Below are 13,792 nucleotides of genomic sequence, written 5' to 3'. Positions count from 1 at the left end.
CCCATTGCGTTTAAAAGTCAGATGTCAGGGGTGTTAGTGGGGTTTTTTGTGCAGTGGAAATCAGGCCTTATACTCATTCCATGACTGAAAAGGAGCAGAGAGGGGGAAAAAGCTTCTTTTTTTACCTGGCCCTTTCTCAGAACATAAATAAAATATATAGGTGTATTGTCAATTGCATTTTGATTACAATTACTTTCCTCTCCAGTGCTTAAAAAAATATTTTACATGCCTCCCCCCATCTTGCACCACCCCCTCCCCTCTCATAAATAACAAACAGCCCCTTAAGGCAATAAGAAATTACTAAACTGATAAAAAAAAAAAAAAAAAAGATTATGAAAATGGCTATTTTCTTGGAAAAAGTAATTAAAAAACATGCTGGTGAGACTATGAGCAGTTTTTATATGAAAGTCCACAAAATGCCTCTCAATGCTCATTTCTGCCCAGTTTATTTTTTGCCTGTGTTTCGGTGGAGCCGGCACATCATCTGAAGGTTGCAGTGGAGTGTCCTTCTGACTTCATGCCTCTTCAACATCTGACAGGACTCATGGTGTTTGCATTGCAGCTGTTGCTCTCACAGGAGTTGCTAGGGAACATCTTATGGCAGCGTTGATGGGGATTTAAACATTTTCAGAAAAGATTTTGCACATGATATTGTACACTTGCTTTTTCTAATTTGCAAATAATCAAAATATTAAAAATACAAAAATTATTTTTAAAAAATGAATATGGTTGAATAGGCAAGCAGATGTTTTCCACAGCTTTGGAGTGTAAGGCGTCGTTATTTTACCAGAAATAATGCAGAAAAAGCAAAAATAAATGCAGTTTTAACTGTATGTGTTAAATATTCAGCTGACAGTGATGGATGTGGTTGGATCCTATCTGCCGGCTGTCATATCTGTTGGCTCAGCCTCTGATGTCACTGAATGAGCAGTGCGGGCTGCCAGTGCGCACCTTCGGGGACGCAGCGGTGGCACAGGCAGTGCATTTTTCTCTCACCCACTCAACTACCCAGAAACCTTTTGTTGTTTTTTGCCATATTTCCGGCGTCTGGATGTTAATCTCAGGCTGACTGTCCTATAAGAAACTCTCCATCCGTGTATTTGCACGAACTTTTCTGGAGGCAGAAAAACAGGTAGGGTGCCTTTTCACTTGTGTAATGATGTCCTTGAGCGCGGGCTGCTGCGCGACTCTCCACTGGAGCCACATTTTGTGCCAATAGAGAAATTTGCCTCGTGCTTTTTTTGTAGCAATCATCGAAAATTCAGCTGTATTTGACCGATATCTGTTGGATTTTACGCCCAGTAACAGCAGGAGCAGCCCGGCCGGTGCAGACAGCGTTCAGCGCCATGGAGAGCAACGTGGTGCACATCTACAAAGGGGACAGGTGTCCCTCGGGCCAGCCGGAGGACTGCTACCCAAACTTCACCTGGCAACCCGGTTTATCGGACCCCTTCAACTACACACCCAACGGCACCTGGGAGACTGAGCCCGAGCCAATGTCGCCCATCATCCCCATCATAGTCGCGGTGTACTCCGTGGTGTTTGTGGTGGGCTTGGCGGGCAATTGTTTGGTGATGTATGTCATCATAAGGTGAGTTATCAACTCTGGCTTTTGTCAGCTCAAAACCAATGCCAGTCATCTCACTTCATGCGAAATAGTGCGCGTGTCTGCGAGCGTTTGACTCACAAAGCGAAGTGCGTATTCATTTTTGGAACAATGTAAGTGAAAGCACACACGTGTGTTTTGAGTTTTTATATCATGTGTATTCAGAAGGGTCATAACTGTTCACAATGTTTGATCAAGTAGAAAAAGGAAAGCTGTTATCAGATTTGTTTACATGTAGCCTATATTTCTTGTGAGTTTTGTTGTTTGTACCCTTACATGTTGTCCCTCTGGATGTGCAGGTATTTTTTTTTATTTGTTGGTTTTTCTTTACAAATGACTGTTTACAAGGTGTGCAGTGATTGTTATTCCAATATTTTCTCTCCAAGCTCCTTTGTTAGTTTCATGTGTGCTCCTGTTTAATGTCCCATTGAGGTATTTTCATTTTAAAGGTCCAGTGTGTAAGATTTAGGTGGATTTATTGGCAGAAATGGAATATAACATTTTAAATATGTTTTATTTAGTGTATAATCACCTGTAAATAAGATGTGTGTGTGTGTGTGTGTGTGTGTGTGTGTGTGTGTGTGTGTGTGTGTGTGCATGTGTGTTTTCCTAGAATGAGCCTTTTATACAGGGAGCGGGTCCTCCTCTACACAGATCACCATGTTATGTTTCTACAGTAGCCCAGAATGGACAAACCAAAGACTCGCTCTAGATGGGGCCATTTGCGTTTTTGTGTTTTTTCACTGTCTACTGTAGTTAGCAGACAAGAGCATCAGGAAAAACACAGATTTTGTGATGCTTCCATATTTAATCAGTGTTTCTAGCAGTTTATATCACCTGGTGCGTTTGTTTTGGAGGGAGAAAGACCCCTGCAGATAATTTGGCTTCTGGTAAAAACCTCCTGAACATTTGAATCTTAAGATATCAGTGTCAAAAGGTAGGAAGAGAAACACTGAGTTGTCATGTGAACTGCTTTTTTCAGTGTTTTTACCAGTTTATATCACCTGGTCCATTTGTTATGGAGAGGAAGAGACATCTGTGAATAATTCTGCTCCCAGCACAAAAACACCATCAAAAAGAGCCTGTTTATCAAAAAAAAAAAAAAAAATGCAAGTGGAGGATCCCAGCAGAGGTCCTAGCTAAGCCCCTATTTCCTAAAATCCTAGTAATACTCCTAGTGGACCCTAAGCAAAGCAAATTGAGTATCCCTGGTGTATCCTTGATTTGTAATGTGAAACTGCTGTATTCAGTTCGGAAAGATAGTGAGCACACATTGATTATTAAAAAAAAAAATGTGAGCACACATTAGCAAATGCTAGGCTAGTGACCGTCATTATGCCCTCAAGAAGGTCTCTGACTGAAAACTTGCATAGTAAACATGGTTTTTGCATAGGTTTGAGCGTGCCAGTGTGCTTTTTTCACTAGCATTCGTCTCCGACATGCCAAACAGTGTTGGAGAAACATTTATTTGTACAGTGAAACTGCTTTTTTCAGTATTTTTTACCAGTTTTAATCTCCTGGTCTATTTGTTATGGAGAGGAAGAGTTCTCTGTAGATAATTCGATTCCCGGTATAAACCTCCTGAATAATGAACACTGAAGGAATTCTAACGGGGAGAAGTTTAAGCTGATTTCAATCCTCGATCCTCGTCAGTAGATGCCACCAAATTCCCCTAAATTTTACACACTGTTCCTTAAGTTGGATATGTGATCAGCTTTGACATATTTCATTTAATAAGATCCTTGAATTAGGCAAGAGTTGTTAAGAATAGGAGTAAATTTCCTCCCTTTGTGTCATACCTGTGTATACAGTATTTTGGCTGCTTTAATTGATGTACTGAGGAACAGAGCTGAGCACCATGGTAACTAATCCTTATTTCAAAAAGTGATTAATTAACCTTGTTCTTCTTTCAAACGATTGAAGCAACAACAAAAAAGACCCAAATGACAGTCAAACCTCTACATGTTTCCTTTTTTATTACAGATACACCAAAATGAAAACAGCCACCAACATCTACATCTTCAACCTGGCCGTGGCCGACGCTCTGGTCACCACCACCATGCCCTTTCAGAGCACCGACTACCTGCTCAGCTCCTGGCCGTTTGGCAAGGTGGCGTGCAAGGTCTTCATCTCCATCGATTACTACAACATGTTCACCAGCATCCTCACCTTGACCATGATGAGCGTGGACCGCTATGTAGCTGTGTGCCACCCGGTCAAAGCCCTGGATTTCCGCACACCTGTCAAGGCCAAAATCATAAATGTGATCATCTGGGTGCTGTCGTCTGCCGCCGGGATCCCTGCCATGATACTCGGCAGCACAAAGACCAATAACGGTACCTTGACCTCACTCACAATGCTCTGACTCCATCATTTCTGTTTACCAGGATGTTTAGTCATACATTAGTGAACTATAACTATAAAATGTTTAGCCACAGTCAGTTTTTCTGACATTAATGAAATCTAAACATAACATTTTTAACCACTGTTCATACGTGACAAGTTTTTCTTACATTAGTGAAATCTCAGCATAAATCTTTAAACCGCTGTTCATACATGACGAGTTTTTCTTACATTAGTGAAATCTCAGCATAAATCTTTTAACCGCTGTTCATACGTGACAAGTTTTTCATACATTAGTTAGTTTTAATATATTCAAACACTGTTCATCTTGTGATGAATTTTTCATACATTTCATACATACCTTGACCTCACTCACGATGCTGTGACTCCATTGCTTTTTGTTTACTAGGGTTTTTACACATACATTAGTGAACTCTAACTAAAAAATGTTGAACCACTTTTTGTACCGTGACAAGTCTTTTACACATTTGTAAACTCTAACTATGAAAAAAATCAGTTGTCATGCCATGACAAGTTTTTCACACATTAGTAAACTATAAAATGTTAAGTTTGTCATACATTAGTATATAGTAGTATTAACTCTAACTATGAAATGTTTCACCACTTTTTGTACCGTCATAAGTTTTTTTTTATACATTAGTGCACTTTAATATGTTCAAACACTATTCATGCCATGACAAGTTTTTCATACATTAGTAAACTCTAACTATGAAATGTTTCACCACTGATCATGACGTGACAAGTTTTTCATACATTAGTGAGCTTTAAAATATATAACCACTGTTTGTTACTTTATTGTCATTTCTCTCTGGCTGTTTCCATGCTTCAGAGACAAAATATCTATCAGCTACAATCTGACTATTACAGGCGATTTCAAACTTGAAGGCCCTCTTCATGAAACACACCTGCCTTGAATTATCTAATTTGGCTGCAGGAAGCATCCTTCAGTTTCCCTGAAGAGGATATTCTGTAGGTTTGATGAGTCCTTACGTTACAGCTACCCGAAATAATGAAGCTATGATAGCCATAATAGGTCGTCCTCAAAGGATTTATTTTTTCTCTCAGCGTCAGTCTGATGGATAGTTCATGTTCAAAATGATAAAGCACTGTGCACTTTGCCCACAGCTATTAGACTAGATGATGGATCTGATTCTGGTAGATACCTCTCTGTACTGATGACATAAATGCATAACAGGATCTTTTGTTTTATTACATTTTTTAGCCAGAGTATAATGCCAACGTCCATCAGTCACTGTGCTGTTTCGACAGTTTGCTTCAGGCTCAAATATTTCAACAGATAATGGACCGATTGTCATGAACGTTATTACAGTCATTAATAGTTCCAAGAGGATGACTCTTACTGAATTGAATACTTAGAATTTAATTTGATAAATTGTTTTTTAAACACTTTAATTGTAAGAAGATTTAAAAACATAGAAAGAAGGCAATGAGTGACGAAAAAGGAAATAATTCCCAAATTAGCAAGACATTAGTAAAAACAAAAAAAAGCATGCAAGTATGTAGGCTACTAAAAAATGATTTCAAAAAACGAAAAATGAAAGTGGTCAAAACATTTTGGCTTGTTAATAGTTGAGCCACTATAATAAAGGTTTTTTAATGTAGTTCCTCCTAATTTTTCACGTTTATCATATTTTTGGAGTGCCTGGATTTCCTTCGTGTTAAACCATAATTTGACTCAAATAGCTTTTGTGGCACAAACAAGACAACAATCAATGAAAATGCCGCTGATGTCCAGGGAAAAAACAATGGCTTTTTACACTGTCACTGTCTCCGGAGGAAACACAGCAACAGGGAGTTTTAAAAAAATGCATCAGCATTTGGTTGCCAAAAATCTGCTGGAAATTCAGGAATGACTCGCAAAAAATCAACCTGTTTTGTCGTTTGTTTATCTCGAAAAGTGATCTGCAGCCTGGCAGATGTCTCGCCAAAATCTACAAAGACACCTCATCTACTGCGTTACTTTAGAAATGTTGACATGATACGTGTGAAATGTACAAATGTAATGTATGCATGTTTTGCAGAAATGTACAATTCGTACAAATATACATTTTCTTCAAGCGGTGGCTTGCAGTTTGAATGTAGCCGTAGTCTCGTTGGTTTTCTCATAAATTAAATATAACTGTGACTCAGTATTTGACTGATCAGATTTGTTTCTCTTACTATGTCAATCTGTCACTAACAGGGACTACAGAGTGCGCCCTGCAGTTCCCTGAACCCTACAGCTACTGGGACACCCTGATGAAGATCTGCGTCTTCATCTTTGGTTTTATCGCACCCGTCATAATCATCACTGTCTGCTACACGCTCATGGTGATGCGGCTGAAGAGCGTGCGCCTGCTGTCAGGCTCACGCGAGAAGGACCGCAACCTGCGTCGGATCACCCGTCTGGTTCTGGTGGTGGTCGCCGTCTTCGTGATATGCTGGACGCCCATCCACATCTTCATCTTGGTTAACGTGCTGTCTGGGAAGGAGCCTGACACCACCGCCGTCATGGCCGCCTACTTCTTCTGCGTTGCACTGGGCTACACCAACAGCAGCCTCAACCCCATCCTCTACGCCTTCTTGGATGAGAACTTCAAGAGGTGCTTCAGAGACTTTTGCTGCCCGGGTGCCCAAGGACATGGAGACTCTCATGGGGTGAGCCGGGTGAGGAGCACCCTGCGGGACCACACGTGTCCCACAGAAGGACGGGGAGACATGAGACAGGCAAGGCCCGTATGACTAGCCATGGACACGTCCTCGATGCCCTATCAGGGCTGGGAGGACTCCAATGACCTGGGTTTGACTCAGGTCACCACTGCCATCTGAGAGAAAGGGAGTTATTTATTTATCCAAACACAGGCTCACTTAAAGATCATCTGGAGATATTCTACATTTTTCTTATTGTCAACAAATCCTATTTAAGACAAACCATAACTGAATGGATCCTAACCAGTATTACTTGTCAACGGTTGATCCTTTATTACAAAAACTACACTGCTTACTGCCTACTAAAAATTATCTTGGGAAAAAAATGAAAAGGGAACTATAACTCTTAATTTATGTTTACTTTGTATCTAATTGTTATTTGCCTAATTTTGTGAAGTTGTTGCAACTTAAAAATGACAAGTGAAGTTACCTTTTTTGTCTAAGAGTTAGCAACTTTAGTAAACCAAGTTTTTTTTACTGAACTTGATGACACAGAGGATGAAGTTAGGACAACTGTGACTTCAGATATATAGCACAGTAAAGTTGCTAAAACTTAGAAAGATTGATTCGATTAAACATCATTTTTTAAGTCACAACAACTTCACATTATTACGTAAATACAGATGCCTTTTGAGTAAATTTAACTATTAGATATAAAATTAACATAATCTAAGACTTATAGCTATATTTACCTACAGTGTATTGACATGGCATTTTCCTTCATTATAATGAACATAGGCGTTACGGCTGTACTCAATTTAATTTTTTTCTTTTACATTTAAAGCTCCTATTTAGGTTTTAAATGAAGCTCTGAATGTCTGTCATCATATTTTATGACGTCATGACCCTTTTAAAAAAGTCCCTAATGTATACAAAGTGATTTATTGGATAAAATGAATCTTTATATTTAATCAGCTTTCTTTAAAGAATAAATGTAATTTATGGTGCTGTCAGATTGCTGCTACACCGCTCCGCTAATACAGTGCCTGCAGGCTGTTCTCATGCACTGTTCATACATTTTGCTCTGAAAAGTAATGCTCCAAAATTTGTAAATATCTCATGTAATGATCACCCAGTAAACTAATATATGACCAATGTGCTGACAGCAGTAAAGAAGGAAGCGTTTCAAGCTGTCACAAAAACACAGGACTTTCCCCGGGAGATGGTTGTTCTTTTCCTAAACCTAACCACAGAAACTTGAGTTGCCTAACTTAACCCCTGTAACTTTATGTTAATTACATAATCTTACGTTAAGTACCATATCTAAGTATCATCCTGTTTTTTAGGATATCTTATGTATTGCTGTATGAGGACGCGTTGCAGCGTGCCTCCTTTTGTGTGAGACTAAACTCTCTTTTTATCAAAGTGAAAATATCATTTCTGAAAGGCTAAACATCAACAAATATAGAGTGAAGCACAATATTTTGTTTGATAAAACCATGAGAGCTTTGAAAATATACCTTTTTAAAATGAATTTCACCTTCCGCCTTCACAGTGCTCTGGAGTTACTGGAAATGTTTGCATCATATGAGTCTGAAACAATCCTACGCAGCAACACTTGATACTAATTCTACAAATAGTATGATACTAATAATATTAGTGTAGCCTAAACTTTATCAGCAACTGTGCAGAAATACTGGATTTAAACAGAATGAGAGGACACCCAAAAAAATGTTGATTCAGAATTTGAATGTCAACAAAGTTTTGCACAATTAGGAACAACCAAGCAGCACAAAACAGCAAAGGACTAAAATGTAAAGCCAACAGACAAGTGCCAAAAACCCAGTTCATTGACTGGTCACTTGAAACGGGATTCTGAATGAATTAACATGTTTACAACCTGATACAACAACAACAAAAAAGTGGTCTCTAGGTAATTTTCCCCTTTTATGACAACTGTACAAGGTGGTGATTTTATACATAGTTTAACTCACCTGTCAAATTCAATTAAGGCTTAAAATTTTGCTGAAATGCTAATCGTAAGGCTTTAAACCAGCAGTCCAGAAACCAATGGGTGACGTCACAGTAGGTACATCTATTATACAGTCTATGAGTACAACTGTAATTGACCCTTTATCTTATTTTTAATTAATCACACACACACACACACACACCGTCCTGCTGTCAGAAATACTCACTAGACCACCAAATATGTATTAATCCACCACTGAAAAAAATCCCCGACAAATACACAATTTACTTCTGTGAGAGTAATATTTGCAAAAATCTACTGTGCCCCGCTGTCTTCAAGAAAAATAAATGTGAAGCTATATGTAAATGTGACTTTTTTTTTTTACAGGTATATGTCTCCAGTGGGAGGGAATGTGCTCTGGGCTGAGTGCTACAGACAGGTTAGAGAAGTCAGAAAGACAGAGGTTTTTCTGTGGGATTTAACTTTTTTTTACAAAAAAATCTAGAATAACATCAGAATTTTACTTTATAATTGAGTTTTAATTTATAGCCTATGAGACTAATTGTGCAGTGCGATACTAAACCACCATATAGTGTTTCATAATGTATCAAATGTGTAAATCTGAAAATGTACTTTTTCATATTCTCTCACATTGTTGAAGTCAGTAATGAAAAGATGATGAAAGATGTCCAAGAAAAACCAAAAGTATTTTATTATGTAGCCCGATCACGTTTTGTTTACCTGACTTTCTTGTTAAAAAAAAAAGATTATTATAGTTCTCTCATGCATAAAAAGATCAACTAGTGTTTTGTGCACAGAATGACAACAATTTATTGTCCCTGATTATTTTGGGAACAAACGGCATCATTTTAAACTGATTGTGTTTTATGTGATTTGTAGTTTGGTGCTTTGCTGTGTTGTAAATTTGTGAATATTCTATATAATTGGCAGTAAATCTGTGTAGAATAACCTCTCAGGGATCATCCTGTGTAAGTTTCTGAATCAAAGTGTTTTCTCCTGATGTTTGATAAGGCTTCATTGTCAAAACAATGTATTCTTCAAAGCTGAACTTTGTGCTTTAAGAAACTAATATTACATCTGACACGACTTCACACTTACATTTCCAGCTGCAACACCGCATCTCATCGTGTAGGTGTCAAACATTGTGTCGCATGTTCCCACCTGTCTTAAGTACTTGTACGTGTGATTACTGGGCAGAGGACTCCAAGGCAACAGCTGATGTCAGTATAAAATACTGTATTCAACACAACATGCCTTTTAATGTTTTGTGCAATTTAATTTTCATAATGTAAATTTCTGCTCATGCATTAATGTGTTTATCTTCATGAAACTTTCCCTCAGTGAAACACAAAACGTGATTGATTTACTGTCTTGGTTTCCTGAATTAATGTAGTTTTCACAGGAGTCAATCAGATCAAATCATACGCTTTTGAGGGGTTTTTTTCTTAATTTCAAGCAAACCATTAATATATTTATCCATCTGAATCTGATGATGATACAATAGTTATAGCAGAAATGTGTTTTGTGCCTTGTTTTGTGTGCCTTATCTTATTTGGCCTCTGAACTCAGCTGTTTTGCTTGCTCTAAAAGACCAGCAATTAGTCATATCCATTAATGTGATGGATTTTTTCTCCCCTGTACGACTTTGAAAGTATATCAGGCTCATTGCTTCAAGTTATTGTAGCATTATCTCCAAGAAAATTAAATGTTTACTAAGGACGTCCCACTGTTGGTTACAGTATGTGTTTCTTAGGAACAGTTTGTGGTTTATCAGAGGATGGGGGCGGCGAGGGTGTGACTTTATATATTTATAATATGACCTTCCCCTGAGCTACAAATATTTTTCCTTGTGTTTCTCTAACTTTCTTCTAGAAAACTCATAACTCTCCCTCTATTTCTGAGATGCCAGATTTATTTTGTGTGTGTGGTTTTGATAAAATAGTGCTATTTTAATCACGATTTGTTTATTTCTCCTGACAGAAGTGTTCGTTGCACAAAATTTGTTCAAGGACTGTCAGGAATTGAAATGATCATTTCTGTTTTTTACGGTATCTTGCTACAATATATGATGTAATTTTAGCTTCTTTTTTTCCCCAAGCCTACCGGTGAGTTTTGGGGTTCAGAGGATACTCAGAATGAATTAAAAAATGCAGTGCTTAAAAAAAATTTGACATGGTTTGGCAGCACCCCTCCCCTCTCATAAATAACAAACAGTCCCTTAATGTATCTGAGAGACATGATTGTATTAAACAAATGAATTCAGACCAGGTCTGAGCACCCTATACTGTGTGTATAATGTGCTGCTGCGTTACAAATGAACTGTATCTGTTGGGTATTTTTGCTGTATCTTTAAGCTTTGAATGTCAGAACATGTTTCACACATGTGCAACAATAAAGCTGTAAAATGTACACCTGCTTCTTTTAAAGAAAATACTGGATATAGAAAATGGGTTTCATTTCTTTCCTTGAACATATTAAGCCATAACCCACCTACCTGCTGACTAAGATATTTTCAGTCATGTTTTAACTCACTTCAACACAGACCTGAAGTTAGTGTTTCCATGGTGAGTGCTCTGACTAAAGAGCAGAAGTCCACGGTTACTTGTGCTAATTATGAGGCATTTTACGTCAGTGGCCTTGTGGATGAATTCGAAATGACCAGCCTCTGTGTGAGGAGCTTATAGATATGCTGCTTCTCCACACTTTGGATTTTATTGCTCTGGTGTGAACAGAGGTGTATCCATAGAAATAATATCCGTCATCATTTGACTTATACAAATAAAAAAAAAATGTTGATTGTTGTTATGGTGACAACACATGTCAATGGAGCCGTAAATTATGTCACGTCTTTGAATACTGTTATGGCCTCTCTCTTTTGTCTCTTTAGTCCAGCTTCAGAAGCAGCTACAGTGCATCATGTTTCAGAAAACATAAAATCAATGGCAACAGAATAAACAGGGAAATAACAGTTTCAGTAATACTTAAGAAATTATCTGTTAGGGGAAATAATGTGTTATTTTTCTATAGCATAATAAAGAATACATACTTTTTATGATTATAAATATTGTTTTCTGGATTTTTCTTTTTTTTTGGCAAGTTTCCTGGTCTTTACTTTTTCTGACACTTTACCGTATTTCTTTCTCTTTTTTTTTTTTGCAATTTGTAGGACATTTCTTGCCCATTTGATCATTGCCTTTTCTTCCATGTTTTCAAAACAAATCTAATCAATGTGCTCAGTGTTCAAAAGCTCAAATAGCCTGTGAAAGGTGTCTGAACACAGCACAAGAAAAGTGATGCTGATCCAGGTTTCAAAGTGTTAATGTCTAATAAAATGACACTTTTCCTCACTGAAACACTATTAAGATTAGGTATTTCTGATGGTGTGACAGCAGCTGGTGAACAAAGTGGAGCATTTAGCAGCTAAAGAGAAAAATGTTTCCCTCTGGAGCTGCAGAGACAAAACGCAGAGTTTAAAGAGGCTGAATATTAATATGATTAAGGATGGAGGTTTTTCCAAAAATTGGCCGTTGTGAAAGTCTTGAGGAAGACACAGCAGTCCTTACAGCAGCAGTCAGACCCAATGGTGCACAGGGATTCTTTGAAATTTCCAAGCCATACTAAACCAGTCTGTCCCTTTGTGAACTGATTAAGCTGTTAGCCATAGTGACTAAGATTACTGATGGTTTTCTATATTGTCTTTCAAGGTCTGTGTGCATCTGCCAGCGGGGTTCAGCAATAGGCTCTTGTGTCTAATAAGGCTCTAATAGGATTCATTGTTCAGAGGGGAAAAAAAGTCACTCATTACTTGCTGTATGAAGCACACGGGGGAAGAATATTTATTGGCTATTAGACGACACAAACAGGAACAAGTTTATGGTTGCCAGGTTGTGAAAAATGACCTTGGTTGCTTTTACATTTGGCAAACATGCAGTTATAGGTTCTAATAAGCCATCATGTCTGCAGTTATAAATGCTAATAAGATGATAATATATACACTTTAGTACCCAGAGGGTCAGTGGTCTAATGGTCCATTGGAGGGTTTTTCAGTTGAATTAAAGGTTGCAGACCTGAAACATCTCCCAAGCCTGCAGGGGAACTACGTTGGCCTATTTGTATTTTAAGGTGAACTAATGAGGTGGCATGGTGGTGCAGTGGTTAGTATTGTCTCCTCACAGCTAGAAAGGTCCCAACAGTCCAAAAGACTTCCAGGACAGGTTAAATGGTGAGTCTAAACTTGGAAAGTCTGGTGACTTGTCCAATATCAGCTAGGTTTGGTACCCGAACCCTGTGCCCACCAACAAGATAAGCAATTAGGATAATGAATGAATGAATAAATTCATAAAACCTAGAAATGTCCCAAAGTCCTAAATGTCCTCAAATCCTTTAAACATGCATAAATCCAAAGAAGTACAAGGTGGAATTTATTAGTGATTTTTAAACATAAACAAATTAAATTAAAATTTGTCCTTGATCCTGCCACATCATACAGAATGGTCCTAAAATGCTAGAAATATTTTAGAACCTCGGAAATGTCCCAACATCCTAAAATCCAAGAAATGTCCTAAAATCTCAAAAACTTCCTAAAATCCTGGAGACACCCTCAAATCCTAGACATATCCTGAAATCCTGTAAATGTCCTAAAATCCTAAACTTCCTAAAGTCCTTCTTGAAATGTTTTAAACTCACAGAAACAGCCAAACATCCTAGAAGCACCCTAAAATTCTAGAAATGTCCCAAAATCCTAAAACCATGGTCAAATCCAAGAAACATCCTAAATCCAAGAAATGTCCTAAAAACATAGAAACGTCACAAAATCCTAGAAATGTCCAAAAATCTTAGAACCATGTAGGCTATGGATCTGTTGCGACTGGCCCCTGGCCCCTAAGTGTAGCTGAGTATCCCTGCTGTGGATATTATTCATTATACAGAGTTAATAATAATCTGCATATTGAGAATAAGGTAAATAAAATACATGTGATTTAAAAAAGGCTTATTTAATCATATGTGCAGTGCTGAGGTGTAACAAAGACTGGTGATAAAAGCAGTCCACGAGGACAAAAGGGCTTTTATTACAGCTGTAATTCCTCTGCTCGCCACGCGGGGGACTCGCTGTAACAAAAGCCCTCATTGGTCACAGCTGCTCACCCCAACCAATCAGAGCCGTTTGCGTCTGAACCGTT

General features: G+C 38.0%; 1 protein-coding gene across 1 annotated transcript; it reads left to right on the top strand.

Moving 5' to 3' along the window:
- Positions 1 to 1,310: 1,310 nt before the first annotated feature.
- On the top strand, positions 1,311 to 6,712 carry oprk1 (opioid receptor, kappa 1). The gene is made up of 3 exons (XM_042497821.1): positions 1,311 to 1,591; positions 3,590 to 3,942; positions 6,174 to 6,712. The coding sequence occupies exons 1-3, from the start codon at positions 1,347 to 1,349 to the stop codon at positions 6,710 to 6,712; spliced, it is 1,137 nt and encodes a 378-aa protein (XP_042353755.1). The 5' UTR covers positions 1,311 to 1,346.
- The last annotated feature ends 7,080 nt before the right edge of the window (positions 6,713 to 13,792 follow it).

The sequence above is a fragment of the Plectropomus leopardus genome, chromosome 12, assembly GCF_008729295.1.
Source record: "Plectropomus leopardus isolate mb chromosome 12, YSFRI_Pleo_2.0, whole genome shotgun sequence".
Classification (NCBI taxonomy): domain Eukaryota; kingdom Metazoa; phylum Chordata; class Actinopteri; order Perciformes; family Serranidae; genus Plectropomus; species Plectropomus leopardus.
This window is presented reverse-complemented; position numbering and strand designations above follow the sequence as displayed.

Bases quoted from the DNA above. Each gene is read 5' to 3' on its own strand.
- oprk1 (XM_042497821.1), top strand. From the start codon at position 1,347: ATGGAGAGCAACGTGGTGCACATCTACAAAGGGGACAGGTGTCCCTCG. The intron at 1,592-3,589 runs GTGAGTTATCAA...TTTTTATTACAG, and splicing joins GTGATGTATGTCATCATAAG to ATACACCAAAATGAAAACAG. The intron at 3,943-6,173 runs GTACCTTGACCT...TGTCACTAACAG, and splicing joins CAGCACAAAGACCAATAACG to GGACTACAGAGTGCGCCCTG.